General features: G+C 41.6%; 1 protein-coding gene across 1 annotated transcript; it reads left to right on the plus strand.

Annotated features, from left to right (window-relative positions):
- The first annotated feature begins 8767 nt into the window (after positions 1–8767).
- Positions 8768–24108, plus strand: LOC108918035 (lutropin-choriogonadotropic hormone receptor-like). Its single transcript, XM_029254414.1, has 11 exons — positions 8768–8971; positions 9476–9547; positions 15266–15340; positions 15571–15645; positions 16298–16372; positions 16958–17035; positions 17734–17802; positions 18457–18531; positions 22200–22388; positions 22474–22542; positions 22834–24108. The coding sequence occupies exons 1-11, from the start codon at positions 8778–8780 to the stop codon at positions 23984–23986; spliced, it is 2124 nt and encodes a 707-aa protein (XP_029110247.1). The 5' UTR covers positions 8768–8777; the 3' UTR covers positions 23987–24108.
- The last annotated feature ends 690 nt before the right edge of the window (positions 24109–24798 follow it).

Raw genomic sequence — 24798 nt, forward strand, 5'->3', positions numbered from 1 at the left:
GAGAAAAGAAAATGACACCATACAAACTGAGCAGGGAACAAACACACACACCAAATCACATCGTCCAGCTGTTATGGGGCACCAGCACTACCTGCTGAGCCACAGAAGTGGTGGTTTCAACCGTTCGAGAAAACAAGTCCCCCCGGTAACTGGAAGTAGGGCTCAGTCTGATTTTTGTTTTAGTCAAACCCTTGACAAATTAATTTGATAAATTATTGCAATTTATGGATGCAAATAGAAATGTGCTCCAGGTATTCAGTGATGTAGTATTTGTGAGTTGTTTGTAGTTGTATTTAGGTACTTGATTTATTATTATTATTATTATTATTATTATTATTATTGCAGGCTGTACTAGACAGTTCCAGTAACAAATTTTTGCATGAGTTTGAAGAGGAACCTGCTCCTTTTCCATCCCATAAGAAAGCGGAAATAACATTTCAGCCAGCAATAAATCCTGATTGCAAAAAAAGAGATCATTTAATTTTTTGCAGCTCAGCACTGATGGATGGCATACAGGAAGTGTCTAAAGAACGATGAAAAGTTGCTTGTTTTGTATGCCATATGTCTGAAACCACCCATGTGTGAAACGATGATATGAGAATACAATACCATAAATATGATAATATTTTAACAAGTTTAATTTTTTTCCACTGTCTGACATGTTTATGAGAAGCCAGTAACTGATACAGTGAAATCAGCAGATAGGTTCGGGAGCAAGGGCTGGAATTTTAACACGCGATCACTGGGAAGGAACCTATTCGAGATCCATTCCATTTTCCATGGAAACCTCCAGAATAATATCATTCAGAGCTCCGGTTACAAATTTTCATTTATTTATTTAGCAGACACTTTTCTCCAAAGCGACTGATTTCCAATGAACTCTGTGTAGTGTTACTATCAGCCCACACACCTTATTCACCATGGTGACTTACACTGCTAGATACACTACTTACACTGGGTCACTCATCCAAACATTAGTGGAACACACTCTCTCTGTTACTCACACACTATGGGTGAACCTGAACAGCATGTCTTTTAAGTGTGGGAGGAAACCAGAGCACCCAGAGAGAACCCACACAGAAACGGGGAGAACATGCAAACTCCACACAGACTGAGCGGGGATTGAACACATGTCCTCTCTCGCCACCCAGGCGCTGTGAGACGGCAGCGCTGCTCGCTGTGCCACCGTACCGAATTTCTGTTCAAGTGAATACTAATGATTATCCCCTGATCTGTGGTGAACGGTGAGATCATCTGTTCAGGTTTACTGTTGTGTCTTGTGAGCCACACTGATAAATCCAAGTAATAGTGACATTGCAGGAGTCTACACTTCCAGCAGACTGGTCAATACAGGCAGTCAGGCAATAAACTATGGGCTGAATTCATTTAAGAGGTCTTTAGCTCATGCACTATGAGCCTAGAAAGATACTAATAGGTTTGATGCTATCTATGTCGCGTGCAGGACTTCTATAGCTGTTTCTCATCGCTCATCAAGCTGTAATCAAACTGTCTCTCTGTGCCTGTAGTCACTCTGGATTGGCGTGAATGCTACGTGATTATAACCCCCTTATATACGGGGGACAGCTGTGGTTAGAATTGCTGCTTTTTGACCCAAAGGTCTCGGGTTCGAGTCCCACCTCCAGCTGCAGTACCTTTGATCGAGGTACTTACCCTAAACTGCTCCAGTAAATTACCCAGCTGTATAAATGGGTAAAAAACTGTAAGCAGCTTAACATTGTAAGTCGCTTTGGAGAAAAGCAATGGCTAAATGAATAAACGTAGATATATGGGCAATCATAGCAACAAAGGTGTGGCTCTCATGTGTAACGTGGGCAGAGGCACATACCCCGGAATGCTTGTCGGTTTTAAAAAATGACCAGTTTGGGCACTGGGGTAGAACTGATCCAACCCTGTGCTCACCAAGGCCCCTCTTACTCATGGACCGTGGATGGGAACTCTTCGCCGTAACACACCAAATTCCCACTCCCGGTAAGAGTAAAATGTCAGACGCAATTAACCGAGGGGCAAAGCTTGTCTCATACAAAACCCGTACGGCACGCGGAAAGGTGTTGCTTCTTGTTAAAGGGGCAACTGATCTCTTCAGTCACAAACATTGTAGAGATGAACAAAAATGAGCCAGACTGATATTTCTGCGGGAGGAAGCAGGCTAAAGGCAGAACTGCATTAAACTGTGAGTGATACTAATGAATAGGGGTTCGAATAAATGCGACTGAAAGCGGAACACGGTGAGCCTTTGTGCCATATCTGCCGAAGTGAAAATTGGACTCTCGCTTTGGACGGCACCGTCTTCCTTTTGTGCTTTTGTCAGCCTCTCCCTTCCACACTGACTCCTTCAGTCTGAATAATTGAAAACTGGATGAGTCCCCACAACCACTCCCCTACTCACCCACTCGCAGCCCCCCCAACACACACACACACACACACACACACACACATACAGAAGCCTTCTCCCTCCGATCTCTGTTGCTTCCAGTTCCTCCAAATTGACCATCGGATGCAGGATTCAGCCTCATCTAAATATCATCTCTGGCGACCAAGTTAGGGTGCCCCTCTCCACCCCACCCCCACCACCGAAGCACAATAACCCTGCTTGCGGTGCATCTGTGAACAAGCGGGCTTTCCTTTATCAGACTGGAACATGGAGCCATTTGTAGAGCACGTGCTCTGTTACAGCCTGGCACACAGGGCTATAATGAAGATGGTCATAATGGCATCTGACGACAGGGATGGGGGGAGGGGGGGGGGAGGGACAATCCTCCGCCGGCGGTCGCGGCGCCCCTCATTAATTCAGCTACTGGAGAGTCCACACCTCATGTCACACAGGGACAGTGCACATTCTGACTGATCCCATGTGTTTCATTCTACCGTAATAACCTCGGCTGGCATTTAAATTTGACTTTCACTCATTTCGCTTATTTATTTGAACGCTTGTGAAAACATATATAGCAGCGATCACCGGCAGGGACGAAGATACCTTCAAATGTCCCTGTTTCAGTCCCTCTTTTGTTGTCTCTCCCTCCTCTCCAGTGACATGGCACCATCCCTTAGCCACTTTCTAACCTCCTGTGGCTGAGAGGCTCTTAACATGAGCAATGCTTTCTGACAAGATGCAAATTAATGGCTTCCTCCATGTACACCCCCCCCCCCCGCCCCCATCCATCCTCCCCTCTTGCAAATGAGAAATGGGCCTCCACCATCTGATGCTTACTACCAACTGTTTAGACTCTGAACAATAGCATTACCCTCCTGATTTTTCCTCTGCTCCGGCAGTCTTCCCATTAAAGAAGCCCGCAAGTCTCCTTTTTGACCGTTTGATCCTTCGTTCAGTTAATCACAGCTTCGGTTAATTTCTGCTTAATTGGGTCTATTCCAACACTTTGGTAATGTGGCCACTCAAAGCGCATTACTATGCGTAGCGAATGACTGTGCACCGGCGAAACGGTCGCATCCTCATGGACGCCCCACAAGTGGGACTACAAATCAAATCCATGCCTCTGCGTATGCATCTAGGTAAATACACACAATATAAAACGGAATAGTGGAAAATTCATTCAATATACAGGTGGTCCTCGATTTACGGTGGGGTTACGTTCCGTGAAACTCATCGTAAGTCGAAAATGTATTTAAAACACCTAACCTACCGAACGTCATAACCTAGCGTACGTGCGATGACCATTACGGGATTGCCGCCTTCATGCCGGGCAATTATCTTGAGTTTCTCCTCAACAGTAATTGCCCTCTTCTTTTTGTTCCCACCAGTAGCAGGAAACACAGGTGGGAGTTTCGTAGACATAATGGATGCACAAAACACAACCGCGTGACAGACTGGGAGTCCAGCATCGCGACAGAGTATCGCACCGCATATCGCTTGCCCGAGGAAAAAAAATCAAAAATCAAAATTCGAAGTACGGTTTCTACTGGATGTCTATCACCAGCTCACCATGGCCAAGTTGAAAAAAATCATGTGTCAAATCATCGTAAATTGAGGACCACCCGTAGTGTCAAATTTTACAGATAATAGTGCGATAAACTGGAGCGACCCATGAAAAGACATCGTCGCCGAGAGGTCAAGAGAGAACGACTAGATGCAGACAAGCTGCAGACAGGCCACAAGTATGCAAGCAACAGCTTAGTACAAAAGTGGTAAGCAGAAGATCATCACAGCTCATCAAACCTTGAAGTGGATGGATTACATGAGCAAAAAGACCGACATAACCAGGCTCCATTCCTAGCAGCCGAGACCAAGATGAGACTCAGCTGAATAATGAAATCACTAAAACTGCATGACAGAAGAGAGGAAAACCATTTCCTAGTCAAAAAAAACCCAGGTTCCTTTGGACACCTTGATCGTGGTTGCTGTCAATGTTACAACCCGGTGGTGGAACTATGTGAGGAATGTTTTCTTGGCACACATTAGGATGCTTAGTACCAACTGAGCACTTCTGAACACAGCCATTATACCGAAATTCTGCTGCTGACCAGGTCCATCCGCTCATAAACCATCTGTCCTTTTTGAAATGGACATTTCCGGCAGCATAATCGCCTTCTGACAAAGTATATAACTCCTCAAAATGACTCACTGAACCCCATAGTGACAAAAATTTACTCCAATGGAATGCACAGTCCATAGATCGAACCCCGTAGGGCATCTTTGGGTTAAGACAGAATATAAAGAATGAGTCACCAGAAATATGTAAGGACTGCGTAATGCTATCAAGTTAGCATAGACCAAAATTACTTTGGGACATGTCCAACACTTAGTGGGTCCTACCCGGTACCACACAGGTATACCTAATAAAGTGGCCAATCAGTGTACTTTTCAGTTATGAGAATAATTGACTTTGATTTGCCCCTAAAAAGCAAACTTTGCCCCCGTGTGCCACCATGTGTATGGACTCTCCAATATTTTCAGCCATGATGAAGAAAATGCTACGGGGGGGAAAAAAGAGCTCAACACTTTACTGTGTTTGTGTGTTTCATTTCAAAACTATGTTTCCAAGAAACAAAAAACATAATGACTTACTGAATGCTATAATTAAATACTGAGCAGCTGGAGTGCAATTAGGAGACCTGAAAATAAAAAAACAATCAGTGTAATCACTTCACAACATAGAAAAGTCCTCCCAGAACCCAGCAAAACACCTTGACCCAGGACACCGATACAGGACCAAAAAGGATATTTGAGAGCCCATAATAAGGCAGTGTACACTGATGTCGGTCACCCAGCCAACAAATTCAAAGGTCATTATAAAGCAGATTTTATTTAAGCGGGTATTTCTGGCAGTTCTTTTTCCATTAATATTTTTCAACTTGATTTTTCAGTTTTCTGTCCCTTCACATGGCGCTTTTTAAATCAACGGCAAAAGGTTCATTGTTGACGTTCGTGGTCATTTTGCTTCCACAAACCTTAAAGCAACCAAATGATAGCAAGTGATTTTCTGGTGTTCAGCACATCTTATAGAACTTGGCATAATATTAAAACTCAAAAGGATAAGTTAAAGCTTTTAATTAAAATGTTATCCCCATAGACTAAACTCACACCGACATACATGAAGGGACAAGTGGTAGTGTAGAGGTTAGTGCTTTTGGATCCAAAGGTTGCAGGTTCAATTCCCCATCTCCGGCTGTAGTACCCTTGAGCAGGGTACTTACTCTAAATTGTTCCAGTAAAAAAAAAAAATTACCCAGCTGTATAAATGGGTAAATAATTAATTGTAAGCTTGTAACTGTAATAATTGCAACCTTAACATTTTGGAGAAAAGCATCAGCTAAATGAATAAATGTAATGTAAATATACCGTATACAGTACGGCAAGAGAATATTTCGAAAGCATCATGAATTAGACACTTACGTAGTAATGGTACACATACAATTTAATTTCAAACCAGTATGGGTTTGGGGGGGCCACTGTGTCATGTTATTACTGTTACCGGAAGCAAAGTACTTAACTGGATGAGATGACTTCTTGTGTAAAATAAGCAATTACAGCAAAATATATATGCTAATACATGCAAATTCATTCCATCCTATTTTGCCCATAATCAGTAGGGTTTTCAAGAGAGACATGTACAATGAATAGTAAAAACATCACCTAATTTTGGGGAGCTTCTGAACACTCGGAGAGAAACATTGTTTCATTGATGATTACTTTTGCCCGTGTTATAATATAATATAAAACAGAATCTGAACCGGCGGCAAGGTGCCACATCAGGTATTGCTGATGCTTCGCAGTTCGTAGAGTGTGGGTTGGACATTGGTTCAAAACCCCCGCTCAGTCTGTGTGCAGTTGGCATCTTCCCCCTCTGTTCGCATAGCTTCCCTCCCACAGTCGAACGATATCTTTCAGGTGAACTGGTGACTCTAAACTGTCCTTATTATGTGCAGGTTTAAACTAAGGTGTGTGTGTGTGTGTGTGTGTGTGACTGCGGACTGGAGTTCAATCTAGAGTGTATCCTGCCTTGCACCCCATGTTTTAGGGAACAGGTCCAGCCCACCAGAACCTTGTATTAAACATGTGGTTACTGATAATAGAGGAATGTGAACTTATTAACGCAGTCCCACATTCAACAGTGGGTAAGTAAAGCGTATGCTGTGTGTAAACCGCATTTGTTAAAGCATTGTCCGTGCAGCTTAATAATACCCTTTGCACCAGGTGCTGAGATGCACAAGGGGAGTTAATGCAATGTGTCTCTGTCTGCATGAAGAGCTCCTGAATCAGCATTCAGTTTTATTTTAAGGAACATGGCGAACTCGTAATGCTGCAACGCTGAACCTGGGATAAAACAAAGTGCTTTGAGCTTAGAACAAGAGGCTGCATGAATAAAAAATGAGGATGTAATGTCTAATCTCATCCATCAAGTGCAAGACTCAACTTCAAGGCTCCATTGCCTTGTATTAGGAAAATAGTTGTTTGCTTTATTAGTTAAATCTTTTATGCTGTTTTCTGCTTAAAATTACAACAGACCTTGTGATGGATAACTGAGTTGAAACTGCCAGATCATCCAGTCTCACAAATTAGTCAATGTTCCCTTGCATTGGGGTGACAACAGGACATCACCCCTGTGATAGGGGTAATTCACTGATCATTCAAGTAAACCAGTTCTGGCACATTTGCGCTGATCTTTATTATCATTGGGCGGTTTCAGCTGCGAACCTAACCATTTACGAGCTTATTGTGTTCTTCCGGCTGTTCAGCTGGAAGGGTTGCAGAAACTCAAAAGTTGTCTTGTCTACATTCGATCCACAACTTGTCTCCAGCATGCAGGTTCCCAGCAATGTATCTTTCCCATATCTGATCCAGGTTATGCTATAAAAAACGGACAGATTGGATTTAACTCTTTTTCCATCTCTGCACACTTGAAAGGACAGCATCTATGACGTTAAGGGGTAATGACCTGCTCATTAAGAAAAAATTAAATAGCATTTTATCAGTTCAGATATGCAGTCCTCATCATCTATAAGCAGCTATGACTTATATTGCATATTTACGCAGACACACGGACTGGCTGAAACTGCTTGTCCCGTAAGGCCGGATGGGGGAGGGGACACATCCAGAACGGGACGCCAGTCATTTTAGGAGAGGTACCTTGCTCAAGGGTACTACACCCAGAAGTGGGAATCAAACCTGCAACACTGGGGTCCAAAGGCAACAACTCAAACTACTCAACCAACTGTTACCTACCCAACATTAAAAAAAAAAAAAAAAAAAACTGTCCAACTTTACTATAAAATAAGTTCACAATATTGAAAGGTTCTATCCATCATTCGGCTGGAAGAAATTTAAATAAAACGAATCTGCCGGCCAGAACTAACACGTGTATAATAAGGCATGTCCAGTTAGCACATTATAGTGTTCACAAACATTAATCATATACACTGTTCTAAAAATAGAAAGCAAAAAAAAAAACAAACATTTAAATGTCAAAAATGAAGAAGTAATGAAAAGAGGGTCGTTCTTTACAAATTCTCTGAAGTAAAAAAGTACTGATGCCAGAAATGGTTGTTGTAGAAATGTCTGGATTTTCTTTAAATTTACTTAAGTAAGCAGTTGCATTTATTATTCCATTTGCTACTCGCCTCGGTTACGACGCCTCCCTAAGACGCACCATAAGTTACGGTAAACAAGCATCTAGTTGTCATGGCTCCCTTTTTTTTTTTTATTTAAATGAGCACTTCGCAGTGAGAAGAAGGTACTGACCGGCTTGGGGAGAATAAGAGCAGCTAGATACACAGCAGCACCTCGCCGGTCTGAGTCGCAAACTCCTGCTGGATGCCCTTAATTTTACCGCTCCACGCGACCACACCGCGGTACAGCGAGTGGGCTGCTCTCCTGCGCAACAAGCCAGGCATCCTAAGAGGGAGTAAGTGAAGTGTGAAAGAAGCCTAGTATGAAAGTGACGGCTAAGTTGTTGAAAATGAAGTAGTAGTAATTATTACTGATAATAATTAATATTAATTTTTAACGGTTCTTAATTACTAATAATTGTAGTTAATTTAATGTGCGAAATTAACGAAATGAACACGTGCGCTGTCTGTCTCTGACTGCCTGAACTTAGACGCTCGGGTGCGTTTTCAGATTCATTTCTTCTCTGTTGTCACACCATTCGGTCCCGCGCGATCGCGCCGTGTGCCCGGGCGCTCTGTGACGTAGGGGCTCGTGGCTGCGGAGGCGTTAACCCCGCGCCCCGGGCCGGGGGCGACCTCGCGCCGCGCCGCGCCGCGCCGTGCACTCTCCGCGTGTCGCGAGCGCGCTCGGCATGCGGCGGCGGGCGCGCGTGCGGGCGGCGTGCCGCATCCTCGCGCTGTGCAGCCTGAGCCTGTTCCGGGCGGCTTCCTGCTGGGAGTATCCGTGTCCGGCGATCTGCCGTTGCTCCGAGGAAGGCGTCCGCTGCACCAGGGAGACTCAGCTGGACGCTCCGGCTCTGCCTCTGCGCGACGTCACGACGAGTCTGTAAGTTGTACAGTCCCCGCAGGTGAGGTGAGGTAGGATTACTAGGAAAAAAGTTTAGACGAAAAGCTCGGGGTTGAGAAAATCCTCCTCCTCGAGTCGGGTTGAAATTTTAACCACAGACTGGAATTTATTATTATTATTATTATTATTATTATTATTGGCGTATAGCCATGGTTGTACGTGCTGCCTTCAGGCTGAAGTTCAGCTCGGGTCGGGACCCCCTGGTTCGAATACTTGTTTAAATAGCCTTGAGAAACAGGTACTGAACTCCGAACTGCTCCGTAAATTATTAATATTTATTTCCACCTGTAGAATGGATGAAGAAAAGGGGTCCCGTTCAAGTATATAGTACATGTACAGTGAATAAACTACTGTATAATATGGATGCGAGCGAACAAGCGGCGAAATTGCGCAGGTTTTTTTTTTTTTTTTTGTTCTCTCCAGCCAACCTTGTTGACATGCGAATGAATCTCTGCTTTCTTTCTCGCACTTTTTACCTTCCAGAAGGTTCAGCTTGCTGCCCTTCGCAGAAGTCCAGAGCGATTCTTTCAGGGCTCTACTTAACGTGTCCACAATGTGAGTTGCTCACATGATCATGATTAATATTTGGCATTTGTGAAAGAAAGGAGGTTCATGGTGGGAATAATTGAATAACATTTTTACAGCCACAAGTTGACTTTATCGGTGGCCGCGTCTCCCTTTCGGTCACTTTTCACCCACAGATAACACCGAGGGAAGCAAAAGTTAATCATAATGATTTAACCCGAAACTCAAAGCTACGAAAAGCCTGTGGTTTATATTTTCATTAACGTTATTGTTTTGTGCCATAAACTGGATTTTTTAAGAAAATACTATATATTATTGGTACCTACCTAGTATCTTTTACTGTATGATACATTTTTACAACAGTGAGAAGACACTTTTGTTGTTCACCCCCCCATTGTGTTACCAAAATGTTAGGCACAGTAGAAGTATCCTTAAATCGATCACATACAGTCAGTCCAGTCATACATCTTGTCCATTTTCATTAATCGCTTGTCCTGGTCAGGGTTGCGAGAAGAAAATGTTCGTTATTACTTTGGTAGAATTACCGGGAAATGCATGGAAATTTGTCACATACATTGACGATTAAATAATGTTTTCACTCGGAAAATCATCTTAAAACGTTTGCTAAAAACTTGAGTATTTTATATTGGTTGTTTATAGTTTTTGGCCGTCGATAAGTGTTCACTGAAAGTTGAGAACATTCATAATACTGTGCTACCTTCATATATATAGAGAAATGCCATCCCTACTGAGCAAAGTGTAGTGGTGGCAGTATCATACTGTGGGGATGCTTTTCATCAGCAAGAATGGCTTAATTATTATGTTTTTATCATAAGATGTAGCTTTTCAGTCCACCCGAGGGTCGTATAGAGGTGAGCCATGTATTCGTACAGAATGCCCATCCCCTTATTGCGGTGAAGCTTTGCAAGCTGATATCTTTCACGACATTTCTCAGAAGAAAAAAGGTGTGCTAAAGTTTCTGAGCAGGGAATGCCAGGTATGAACTGGAACAATATGCAGTCCTTGCAAGTACTCAAACCCCAGTGTTGCCTGAATTACAAATTATACTTGCACATATTTATAATTTTAATTGTGGGCTAGCGCTACATTCTCAATAGCCAAATGAAGTTCTTTGCAGATACTTAAAGAAAAAACAAAATATTCGGCTTGCTTAAGTATTGAAACCCCTGTGATGTGGAGACACCCAAGTTTACAAAGATGAAGGAGCCCCCCCCCCCCCCCAACAAGGACACAATTCTTTCTTATTTAAATATAACTGGTTTCTACCTGCAAACCATTAAAGTGACGACCACATTTTCTCCACACACAAGTTATTTTAAGGACCATTGGTGAGGCTGTGAACCTGAAGGGAAAGGTGTGAGATTGAAGGCTAAAACAAACTACAGAAGTTACAGATAGTTATAGAAATACATAAATTAGGGAAAGGGTACAAAAACACTTAATAGCACTAATGAATCAATAATCAGGAATTGGAAGCTGCATCACACCACCCAGATACTGCCTGGACAAAGTTGCCATTCTTGAAAACTCGTTGTCTGAGCAAAACGTAGACTTGTGAGGGAAACCACAGAAGCAAACAACCACTTTAAAGGGGCTATGAATGTCAGTGGCTGAAAGTGAAGGAAAGGTGCACACCAGTACGCAATATCAAGAGCGCATCTTAAAATTGGTCTATATGAGATGAGAAGGTGGCAAGAAGGAAGACATTGCTCAGAAAGAACCATATCAAAGTACATCCTGGAGTTTGCCAGAAAGCACGAGAATGTCCCGTCTGAGATGTGGAAAAATGTTTTTGTTCAGATGAGACACAGGACAGGTTTTTTGCCAAAATTACAAGTGCTAATGTGTGGCACAAACCTAACACTGCCCATGCCTCAGGAAATGCCATCCCTACAATGAAGTATAGTGGTGGCAGCATCATGCTGTGGGGATGCTTTTCATCAGCAGGGATGGGGCATCTTGTAAAAGCTGAAGGAAGAATGGATGGCGCAAAATACAGGGAAATACTGTGAGAGAACCTGCTTCAGTCTGCTAAGAAACTGAAGCTTGGGAGAAAGTTTGCCTATCAGCAGCACAATGATCGCAAGCACAAGGCCAAAGCAACACTAGAATTGTTCAAAAACAAAGGTGAATTTCTTGCAGTAGTCCAAACAAAGTCCTGACCTTAGTCCCATTGAGAATCTGTGGCACTACGTGAAAATTGTGATCCTTAACGGTCATCCAACTGACCCGAACAACCTGCTGCAGTTTTGCCAAGATGAATGGGGGGCAAAAACTCCTGATCGGTGTGCAAACCTGCTACATACTAACCCTAAAACACTTAAAAGCTGTTATTGCAACAAAAGGTGCCTCTATCAAATATTAATACGTGGGGTTTGAAAACTTGCGCAAGCTGCATATTTCTTTCTTTTTTTTTTTTTTTAAACATCTGCAAAGAAAGCTAATTTTGGCTCTGACAGTTTGGTGTTAGTGCGTATGAATTCACAAAAAATGGAGAAATATAGAGAAATATTTGTAAGTATAATTCGTAATCCAAGCAGTTATCATTTTCAAGGGACTGACATACTGTTCCAAAGCACTGTAGCTGGTAAGTATTAACTGCCAACACATTTTTTAAATTGACAAAGTCATAGCTTGTGTCCTATAGCTATTAATTTAGAAAACATCTCTTCTGATAGTTAGGTTTAAACTTAAGGAAACGGCAATGGAAAAGCTAAACACGTAAAGAAGTCTGTGTTCCTTATGTACTTTTTTGAGTGGCAGACCTCAATTCCCTGAGCTTCTGCAGACAACCTAGTAGAAAACTGCAATTCACACACTTAACAAAAATTAATAAATAAAAGAAGGGAGCTTTAAAAATTGAGCGTTGAAAATTGATTGTACGTGTGGCAAGTTGTGGTGTGAAGGTGTATCTGATAGTGAGTTGCTCCCACGTTTGCCATCAGAACAGTCATCAAGGCATGAAATGAAGTGTGCTACAGGGACAATGGCTCATGTCCACCCAGCTCCTTCCTTCTATTTAACAAGTGTGCTGTGTGGTTGATGTCTGCTCCCGGTGTCAGTTTGGGTTGGAATCCGGTGACTTTTCAGATCACAGCAGTAAAGAGATTTCATCGCCATACCTGCAAGTTTTTGGTCTTATCATCATCATTATGCTGAATGAAATCATTAGCAGCTGAACTACCTACTGCTAATTAGTGATCCTCTGACTGGTGGTGTTTCGACATCCCATACCACACACAGGCTTTGCTTCACCTCATATGAAAGGACCTGATGTGTGCCAAGAACGTATGTGCTACACCACCACAGAGTCACCTCCAGCTTACTTTGTTGATACCTGCTAAGATGGCACCAGGGACCCCCGTTTTTTCAACATATCCTGGCCCTCCTATCAACCTGAAACAGCAGGAACTGGGATTCATGAGAGCATAGAGATTTTTCAATACTCAGAAATTCATAGCTTGTGTTTAGACCACAGCAGCAGGTACTTTAGTGGTTAGAGAGGTTGTCTTGCACTCCAAGGACCTGAATTTAAGTGTCACACGCTGCTGTAGTACTCTACATCAAGGCGCTTACTCCGAATTGCTCCAGTAAAAAGTACCCAGTGGGTAAATCACTAAGTACTTGAACTCTGGAAGATGCTTTGGAAAAAAGTATCAGCTAAATAAGTAAACACAACTTTACTGACAGTCCCGAACAGACCTATGACAATGCAGAGCAAGGTCATGAGCTGCACCTGAACCGTGTTTCCCAATTAAGGCGATTCGGTCAGTGATTGTCAATTCCACGCTCTCGGTTCTAAAAAGCAATGAACTTATTTCCTTGTTTACCACAAAGCGAGTTGTCTTAGTATTCCATGAAGCCGCCGAGGACTAGGATGGAAACAACAAAAATGTTTTGCTCTTTGAGACTGGAGTTGTCTGCAAGGCATTTTCCCAAATCTAATTTGAAGTGTCTAATTGGTCACGTCTCTTTGTACTTTTACGTTCCCAGCTGCACTTTGTGCAATCTTCATAAACTGTCACCCAACGGAAATTCAGCAGGAATGAACTCTGGGAAACATTTGGCAATTTTTGTTAAGTGCGGGATAATATTTTATTAATTCCTGCAGAGACGTTCACACTTTAAATTTGCCTCATTTTGTGGATAATGGTGCGATAACCATTTAAAAGTTGAGCACCTCAAGTTTTTATGAGCTGATTTTTTTTTTTTTTTTTTTTGGCTTGAGAATTATAAAATAATACATTTATGTACTTTCCATGTATATGTACTTTAGATACATTACGTTACTGAATTCTTGCACAGTGTAACCAACAACAGATGAATTTTGTTTGCAATAACACAAGTTTTCCATGCTGATACATGCGCTATAAGTATTGCTCACATTCACTGGTCACTCAGCCCCCAGTAACATAATCAGTCACCTTAATCCTATATGCTAAAATTTGTGTAAAGCGCCCTATACGGCCTTGATTCCACTTTGTTGCTTTACTTGAGAGCATTGTCAAAAAATTAGCTCAGGCTGGTCCTCAAACCTACAACATGATCAGGACAAACTTTGTTGTTCTTTTTGGATGAATTCAAACTTTGCTGTGACAAAAACGGGGGTTTGAGATGTTTCTGTGTATCGTGGTAGTCCAGTGCAGAATATTTTAATCAACATTCACGTCTTACACAAATGATAGGCTCACAGATGCCCGCAAGTCATCTTAAGCGCTTCCCCTACCGCTAATGTTGCGTATAACCTTTTTATGTCTCGTCTCTACGTGCCCACCTGCAGCTACCACATCTCTCTACCCAACCACTCAACAACAGCATAACGCAACTAGGTTACATCTCTCGATCCAACTCCCTGAAAGCAGTTGGTCACTTTAAGTGCTGGTTAGTTAATACCTCACCAGAAAGCCTTCACAACCTAAACACATGCGTGAATATATTCTCAAGAAAAATACTGTAATTGTGTCCGCTGTTAAAATTGTACTTCCTCAGAAATGCCTGTCTTAGATGGAGCTTGTGCCAGCTCCTGGTGTGATCCCATGCAAGGTCCTATTGAAAATCACCCCCAGGATGGCCCTTAGCTCTCATCCTTGGAATAAAATGAATGTTATTTCATGTTCCATCTCATCGATAAGAAATGAAAATAGAACGCAGAAAATTAGTATTCTGCACATTGATGATACACACCAGAGCTGCAATGAATGAAGCCTCTTGGTAAACTTTTGAGATTTGCTTTAATGTTCTATTTAATAACAAGCCAAATAGCAAAATGTATTGTAAATTAATGTTCTGATAATGCATAAAGATAGGCAAGCACTTCTGAATAACCAGAAGGGCTAATATTGTTTTTAAGTGGCAAACCATACAGACAGCATGTATCAGTTAAAGAAAAGGTTAGAAAATGCTTCACCATAATGAGAGTGTGGGGTGGAAAACATGTTAGCTTCAGCAGTAAGAATAACAGCTCTGGGCCCTCAGTAATTTGATCCAGAAAACTTAATAAAATTGCAGTGTCCTTTTCTACATTAGGGCTGTACGGAATTAAATTCTATTTATAATCTTAGTCAGTAGGGACACTAACACGGCAACAACGTAAATCAAAAGAGCAGTCAATCAATTAAAATACAAAAGTAGTATCAATTTGCATATCAGATATTTGAGCCGGTCGGACTAGAACCAGAGACTTCTGCTGAACGTGTGGTGAGATCATCATTTTTGTCTCCAAAACAGTGAAATATCCCTGAGCAACTCCATTAGAAGAATAAAAGGCAGGGCATTTATCTCTCTCCACAGCCTTTCAGAAATGTAAGTACCCGTTTATCACCTTTACGGTCACCCGCAATATCATGTCTGCAAACACAACTTTAACATTCAGTGAAAGCCTGTTGCCATAATCTTGAAGATTATACAAAGTAATGTATAAAGAGTTATGAAATGAAATAAAGAGTTATGATTTTGATTAAAATCTTAAATATATTAAGCAGCTGAAAGTATAGAATGAAACTGGTGACCTGATGTGTTTTTCCCCACCCCAGATTAATACGGAATATAAAAAATCTGGTGGCTATAGAGAATGGAGCTTTCACTGACCTGCCCAAACTACGATACCTGTAAGTCTCCTTGTGTTCTTTATACAGGTTCTATGGAACTTTTCTGTAATAAGTTTTAATGACAGTCATCAGGCTTTGGAAGACAAGCCTGGCCACTTGGACAGTCCAGTGGCGCAACAAGAGTTAATGCTGAAAAGAGAGAGCCTGTCACCCATATACACCCAAGCATATAATATATATATATAGTAAAGGTTGCAGTGTTAGAGCAGCTATACCCATTGGAGACCTTGTAGTACCACCATATTTGTACACATGTACTTATTATGTTAAAACAATTTTATTCTACGTATGGAAATAGCATCAATCTTGAATGTATACCAACATGCAAGGAATGTATACAAAATGCATTATTTTTATGTACAGTAAAGCTCAAGGCTTTTTCAGGGTTAGGGTTTCTCTATATTCAGTTAAAGTCCCATTATACTAGAAACCAGACATTAGTAGAGAAAAGGTTGAGAATTTTGCTCTTACATAATGCATTAGTCCTCGATTTGCTCTTTTTTAAGTATAAAGCTATCTAGGGGTATGTAAAAGTTTAGCTTACCACATCAGCTGTCAGGAGGCTCTGATTAGTATTTCTCTGAATTGGAGCGTTTGTAACTCATATGCCCTAACCCTAGTTTGTGAGACTCTTGAACCTCTCTCCCTCCAGAAGCATCTGTAACACAGGCATAAGACACTTCCCTGATCTTACCACCATTGCCTCTGTAGAGTCACTCTTTATTCTGTAAGTAGAAAGAATGCTGGGGGAACTAGGATAAAAAGATTAGGCTTACCATCTCCATCTCAGCCAAAACACAGTTGCATCCAGCATTTGGTCCACAGTCTACTTATATGAGTTTTCATTTCCAGCATGGCTTATTTTTAGATGCTATCTTTTGCCAGTGTTGGCCAATTAAGATCTAAGCATTTATGAGATATATGGATTTTCAGGTTTTTTTGTCTGGAAATGTAATCACATTGGCATTCTAAGACCTACGATGCTACCAAGTGGTTTGAATTAAGATGATTCGTGGACTAAAGAAATGGATTTCAGATTGTGTTTGTGTCTTGGGGTACAGCTCAAACTGGTCAGAGACAGATTTCATGGTGGATTGTTAATATCCTTAATGAACATTAAAAGCTCAACTAAACACCTATTTAATCACTGTTAATTTGACTACAGTAACTGAATAAATTATTCTAACCATTATTATTCCTTTATACAATTAAGCATATTGTTAATAATTAAAATTTCAAATGCTGAGTGTTGAATGCACCATAAACGGATACAGATCCAGATGAATAACCACGTGTTCTGCTGTTTGCGCAGAGAGCTGGGAGACAATATGCACATCAGCAGCATTCCGTCCAATGCTTTTCTGGGCATGACAGAGGAGTACACATTAATGTAAGTAGGCGGCAGAAAGAACAGGCACCCATTGGTTGTTTTCAACAATGCCATACGCTTTCTGGTTGTTCAACAAGCTAACGAGTAAATACGATGATCAGTGAGCATGTAGGTTTACTGCTACCAGCACCTGGCATGATTTTGGCTGATGCTGGGTTTGAATCTGTCCCTTGAGTGTGTCACTGCAAGTGTTTGATGTTCTCACTGATGGTTACATTTACATTTGTTTAGCAGACGCTTTTCTTCAAAGCGACTTTCAATATCAGCCCACACACCTTATTCACCAAGGCGACTTACACTGCTAGAAACTCATCCATACATCAGTGGAACACACACACTCTCTGTCACTCGCACACTATGGGTGAACTTGAACAGCATGTCTTTGGAGTGTGGGAGGAAACCAGAGCACCTAAAGACTTACACTGCTAGATACACTACTTACACTGGGTCACTCATCCATAAATCAGTGGAACACACTCTCTCTGTCACTCACACACTATGGGGAACCTGAACAGCATGTCTTCGGAGTGTGGGAGGAAACCCACGCAGACATGGGGGAGAACATGCAAACTCCACACAGACTGAGCGGGGATCAAACCCACGTTCTCTTGCACCACCCAGGCACTGAGACAGTAGGGCTACTTGCTAGTTACTTCTGCTAAAGGTTTTACTGATTCCACTTTTTTCTCTTCACTCAGGAACCTTATCAGAAATGGATTTAAAGACATAAAGCATCATGCGTTCAATGGAACAAAGCTGGACAGACTGTATGTAGCAATTCACCTTGGCATCTATTAGTTTATGCTGTGGAGCGTCTCTGTGGTCACTAAAATGCGAACGCTGCTATTCCTAAAAGCATCTTCGAGTTGGGGGTAGTGGCCTGTGTAATCACAGGAAACATAATGTACCAGTAAATAAATGGCTTTGAGTCAAAACAGTGATTGGGGATTTATTGTTTTCTTATCCTTGCTGCTGTATTGATGGAGGGACTCTGCTGGGGTCTGCAAATCCAAACACAAATGCACTTAAATCGTATTTGAGTTAGATGCACAACGGTGTTAGAAAAAATGGGAGACTTCTTGTTTTTTATCTGAAATGGGTCAAAAGTATTGAGCTGAATCTTTCAAGGATTCTGGCAGCGTGTTTGTTTGAAAAAAAAAAAAAAAAAAAAAAAAAAAAAAAAAAAAAATTATTTCTTGGAACAAAGTTGAGGAGATACTCTGTTCCGCTGTGAAGGTAAAGGCTTGCTGTTATTTAGCTGTTCATTTTTATTCTGTATTAAACATTACGCTATGATATAAACATTTGAATTATGAAATACAAGAGGTGATCAGATCTGAATGCCATACAGCTGTGTAGTGTGTGATAGTTACATTTTATTCTATTTCCATAATTCATTTCTAGCTAATGTTGTGTTGTAGGGTTCTAAAAGGCAACAGGTATCTCAGCGAAATACACGACGAAGCCTTCGATGGAGCAGTTGGACCAAGCATGTTGTAAGTAACCCCGTCATCGCTGATGTCGGCTTGCAATGCTGTCACGCTAAATGCTGTGTCACAGAAAGACACGTGCCGTTTATTGTGCATGTCACGTAACTGAAAACAGGTGACAGCCTGCAAAGGCACCTCCATGCCGTAACAGAGCATCACAAAATAAAGCATGACAGCATTGCAAACACCAAGAAGTGCTGTATGCCAACATAGTAATCACCTTTTCAGATCCACTCTTTGGGGCACGATAGTGAGGGGGATCAGCTAGGAACAAAGGTACACTCATCCCTCATTTAACAGTCCCATACCTTGACAAACTATTACAATTGCTCATTAAAATACTCTTTTTTTTATCATTTATTCTGTATGACAGCTGGTGTCAGATGTTTTGGAACAGAGATACACAGTTGGCGTCTCAAACCCATAATGTTTTTGTCCCTCGGTGGTGTCAGTCAGTCTGTTTTTCCTTCGGTTTATTACCATAGCCGTACTTCTTCCATAAAACCAACTGTATACTTCCCACAACAATCTCAACCAATCACAACCACCGATGACGGTAAATTTAAATCACTACTAAAATAGAGGATTCATTAGTATTAATATTATTGTTTCTGTTCTCCAGTGCCACTTAGTGTTAAGGTTTAAAAATGATTAACCGATTTGTACAGCAGCATAACTTTTACTGGAATAATTCGGCATAAGTAACTTTATCAAGGAAACCACAGCATCAGCAGAACCTAGACTTGAGATCTTTGAGTCCTTATAGAAATGAACTAGAAATATGTAATAACACAGTTATTTAAATCATAAGCATCTTTTGTAACATGAACACTCGTACACTACCATAAAGATCCAAGAATTCATCTATTGTCATTTAACACTATACAGTGCATCTAACACAAGTGTCCATGTGCTTTGCAGAATTAAAGACATAAGCAGTGATTCTGTAAGCTTTATTTCTTTACATCATATATATCTGTGAGCCTGATCGTGAAAATGTCCCTGTGCCGAGCATACCCTGGCTTGTCCCCAAGGCTTTATGGGTAGATTTTTGGCTTTTGTGTCCCTATATAGGACAATGTTATATTTTCATTCATTATAAATGAATGAAAATATAACATTAAAAGACAACCCAGAAATAGTTTTGTTATAGATACCATAAAACATTAGCATTATCATGCATTAAAACACTTTGTTTTGGTTTTTAAATTAATTTTGCATAACATTTTTCATCTGTGAACTGGTTACAATGGTAATTTGTTCTCTTCAGAATAGGATTTCACTTAAACAGGGTGATTTTACAGAACCAGTTAACCTTGCTATGTAAGCAATGTTTGCAAAAGTAAGGACTGTATGAAGTTGGTTTCCATACTGCATGTTCCTACATCTCAGGTAAGAGCTTTAGTGCAGTTTCCCAACTATGCTTAAAGGAAATGCTATACCAAGAGTGAAAGGTGAAACTATTACACTGGTTCTGTTTCTGTTAAGCAGGGATCAATACTGGAAAAGTCTTCACTTGGGAGGGATAATATTGTGACTGTGCAGTGTTACGTAACAGCTACAGGGTGGCAGGTTTGAATCTGACCCCAGCTCAGTTAGCGTGATTGTTGAATGTTCTCCCCAAGTCCATCATATTTCCAAAGAATACTTCAGCAGAGATGTCATTACCCAAGATTAATGCAAGGTTAATCAATCTAGAGCTATTACTATTAAACGGGTCTGAAAATAATGAATTGATAAAAATACCATATTCACGGACTTGGGGGTATTATAGCGTATGGGAAACAGCTTTGAGAGTTACATCTATAACCTTTTTTATAATACTGATAAAGACCACATATAGATAAAATTGTGATGAATTCTGTTCACATCTCCAAAGTAAAACAAAGTTTTCTATTCTCTGGGTAGAAGGTCAAAGTTAGTTGGCAGAAGAGTCTCCACAAAGTGCACGAGGGACTCAGTGTGTACTGGACCTGGAGATCAAGAACACCATTAATGAGATCTGGAAACTGTTTTGCTGCCTATATTTTCTATTGACCTGGGAAGTAATTACCTGACCCAATAGATAAGCTTCCAGATTGTCCTCCAATGAAGGTATCAGTTTCAGCAGAAGATAAAACATATTTGCATAGACATTTACTAGAACAAAATAGAACAAAACTGGTCTCAGAACAAAAGCAAGACAGAGCATTCCTATCTTCTGTCATCTCTTTGGTATAGACTAACAAGTTTAATAGGCCCATAAGACTGTTGCTACTGTATCTTACTGTATTTGTAGATAATGTAGTCAGCCAATTTTCAAATACAAAAACATTCATGCCTTAGCTACAAAATAGTACAAGTTCCGTGTAATGTACACTACAACATTTGCCTTTTGTTATTTTAATTTTCCAAATCGCGCATTTATACTAATTTGCAGCACAGCCACTAAAAAGCTTAGAACTGGTGGAGAATCAGTATAAAATAGTCATGACCGGAGGCAGCAGTCATGGTAGCGCAGGGCTTAGTGTTGCTGCCGTTGTACTCCAAGATTGCAGGCTGAGACACAACCTCCTGCTGTAATACCTTTAAGCAATGTACCTATCCTAAATTGTTCCAGCAAAATAACCCAGCTTTATAAATTGGTAAATAATTGCAGATAACTGAGTATTATAAGTCGCTTTGGAGAAAAGGATCAGGTAAATGTAAAATGAATAAACCTTGCCCTCTGGCTCCAGATGGATTAATTTTTGCAAAAATAAAAGCTAACTAGAAGTCTTTGAGACTTGATGTCGACCTTTACGAACACATTATCCCTTCTACACACTTGCATGTGTCATTCAGCTGAACACTGTAATATATACTATGTTTTCCTCGTTTGTCAGCAAAAGCAAATGAGTATCTCAAGAGGGTACTCTTATGGGTGTGTTAATCTAGCACACGGATGGTAAAGCCCCCCTCAACATTTCAGTAAGCATCTGTGGACAGTGATGGCTTAATGCAAGAAAAAAACCTTAAGCTATTAAACTTAAGCACTTAAACTCAAGAAGTGAAACAAATTCATATACTTCATTAGGGAGGAAAATCGATTTAAATGAGCATCTATTGAGCTCAACAAAATGCCCATCTCCATCTTATGGGACACTAAGCAAATCAGCAAGGCAACAGCAAACAAACAGCTTTACTAACTGAAGTCATAACAATAAGTCAGCTTTCTGCTCTGAGCTCACACACAGACTGATTAAAATCACCAACCGGAGGGGGGGGGAAAAAAAAAAAGCAAAAGTCATCTGGTAACCTGGGACTCCATTAGGAATAGACAGTAGCAACATGGCTCTGAAACAAATGCCATTTCTATGGGTTGCCTGTTAGGGGTATCTAAAAAGTTCATGCTAATTAATAGTTATTTTAAGGTGCTCCAAAAATATTTATGCCTGTAACAACATGTTTGTATATGAATAAGGAAAAATAATCATGAGTCCAGTCAAGCTCAGACATTATACATTTTGCAGGCACATTGTACTTTCAAGTCCATCAGAGAGAGAAAAAAAAATATTATATTCTTAATTTCAGTTTCTTACTGAACATTTTTGGGCTGTAGCTCTATTACCTTATACCTTAGTTTGAAGTGCGTGCCCACAACACGGTGAAATCGGACGATTTCAGCGGTCTCCCTTTTCTCTTGCATTACATAGAGACGTGTCTCACACTGCCCTCCACTCCCTCCCCACCCACGGGCTGCTGGAGGTGAGAGTACTGGCAGCTCATTCTGCTCCAGCCCTGAAGACACTGCCCCCCCTGGAGAGCCTTCTCAACCTGCAGGAAGCACAGTTCACCTACTCTAGCCACTGCTGCGCCTTCCACACCTGGCACAGGAAGCAGAGGTACAAAAATCGACAGGCAATGTTCACAATGCCCTCAGGCCAAGTGACAGCCTCTGACCACTTTCTCACCTCTCTGCCCCCGAAGCATCGCCTTTCTGAAAACTTTTGGGAATCTGACAGTGCCATGTAAAAGCGACAACGTCTATGCAGTCACGTAAGCCAGTAACTTGAATTTTAAACCCATTTTAATATAATTTTTACCCTGCTTTTAGAGTGTCTTGAAGGTTAATTTATATACACACAGGGTTAAGAAAAAATTCATAACCTGAGAATAAATTCATGGATTTCCCCATGAAGTCAAGCTCAGGTTGTATGGCTGTATAACCAACAAAAACTATTTGAGTTTACTGTAGAAGGTTATGACTATGTTAAGCTGAATATGACAGCTGCTTCCCCAAATAAGTAATCTGTCTTTCATTTGAACCTTTTTAATCATCAATTCCAGATATGCATCAGAAAATATGACGGAGGACAGCGATGACCTTGGAGATGAAGAACTGCAGTATCCAGACTTTGATATGTGTATAAGTACAAACCCAATCAAGTGTACCCCAGAGCCTGATGCCTTCAACCCATGTGAAGACCTCTTGGGGTATGCCTTCCTGCGCATCATCACATGGCCTGTTGCTACCATGGCCATCTTGGGCAACCTCCTGGTCCTTGGGATCCTGCTAACCAGCCACCGTAAGCTGACTGTCTGCCGCTTCCTCATGAGTAATTTGGCTTTCGCTGACCTCTGCATAGGGGTCTACCTCCTCCTCATTGCTGTCATGGACCACCAATCCCTGCGTGAATACTACAACTACGCTATTACCTGGCAGACTGGGGCTGGTTGTGGTGTTGCTGGATTCCTGACCGTCTTTGCCAGTGAGCTGTCCATTTACACACTCACTGTGATCACTCTGGAGCGCTGGCATACCATAACCTATGCCATGCAGCTAGACCGGAAGCTAAAGCTACGGCATGTAGCAGCCATGATGGCAGCAGGCTGGGCCTTCTCCTTATTGGCTGCCCTGCTTCCTTTCCTGGGGGTCAGCAGTTACACCAAGGTGAGCATCTGCTTGCCTATGGACATCGAAACCGTGGTCTCCCAGATCTATGTTGTTGCTGTGCTGCTCCTCAATGTAGCTGCCTTCCTAGTCATTTGTGGTTGCTATGGGCATATCTACTGGGCTGTCCGGAATCCACGGCTCACCACTCAGCGTGCAGATGCCAAGATTGCCAGGCGCATGGCTGTGCTCATCTTCACTGACTTTCTGTGCATGGCACCCATCTCCTTCTTTGCCATCTCTGCTGCACTGCGGGTGCCACTCATCACCTTGTCCCATTCAAAGATCCTGCTGGTCCTCTTCTACCCCATCAACTCCCTCTGCAACCCCTTTCTGTACACCATTTTTACCAAGGCCTTCCACCAGGATGTTTGTCAGTTGCTTGACCGCTGTGGCTGGTGCCAGGATTGGACTGAGAGATACCGCACCAAGAGCCAGGCGCCCCCCTGTGGCCCCAAGACCAGGGCCTCCCAGAAGCCCAGCATGTTGCACTTCTACACTTACCACATCAAGGCCCAGGACTGGTTTCGCAACAGAAGTCCTGAATGAAATGGAAATATACCAACATGTAGACTTGTGCTGACAATTCAGTCCCATGGTGCTGACTCAATATTGTACATAGTGAAGCGTTCTCGTGATCGACATTTTTATAATAAAATAGTAGTATTGTGATGGGAAACTAATGTTCTGGATGCAAGTTAATTACTGAAGGCATTAATAATAGGCAGTGTCCTTAATCTTGTTAGCATTTCATTAATTTCTTAGATTGCCTTTTAAAGTTCTGCTTTTCCATTTTCAGTGACGAGACTGTTGTTCTTATCAGGTGAACAAAGAAGGAAGGGTGACTTTTTACTTTATTGAAGAAGTCTGCCATCGAAATGCATGTGCATTTCCAGAAGTGGAGTCTAGCCATGGTCTGGAGTGTTCTTGCATCAGCAGACAAGCAATGCCTGACCCACAGAGCAGGCATTGTGGGGGGAGAGGAGGACAGCAGTTCATTTTCACTATAACAGAAAGCAGCTTGCAGCAATTAGCACTTAGTGGAAAGAGAGCACCTTGACCTGGGTTGTTTTGTTAGGGAGGTGTTGCAGACCAGCTTCCTGGTGCACACAGGTGGGAAGCAGTTGTATCGTTAAAGGCATCAAGGTAACAATGGAATCGAGTTCAGACATCAGCACCCCACCTATCCTGTCGCATATTTGGTTCTCGTACTGTCAAGAGCAGTGCTGAATCACGATTTTCACGTACTGCAAGTTTTTGATTTAGCGATGCAGGATGCGGTCTGGTTTAAGCAATGAGCTTGCTACCAGAGTTCAGAATGCAAACCAACTAGTTCAGTCTGGTTGGTAGTGTACATGGTT

Source organism: Scleropages formosus, chromosome 8 (genome assembly GCF_900964775.1).
Source record: "Scleropages formosus chromosome 8, fSclFor1.1, whole genome shotgun sequence".
Classification (NCBI taxonomy): Eukaryota; Metazoa; Chordata; class Actinopteri; order Osteoglossiformes; family Osteoglossidae; genus Scleropages; species Scleropages formosus.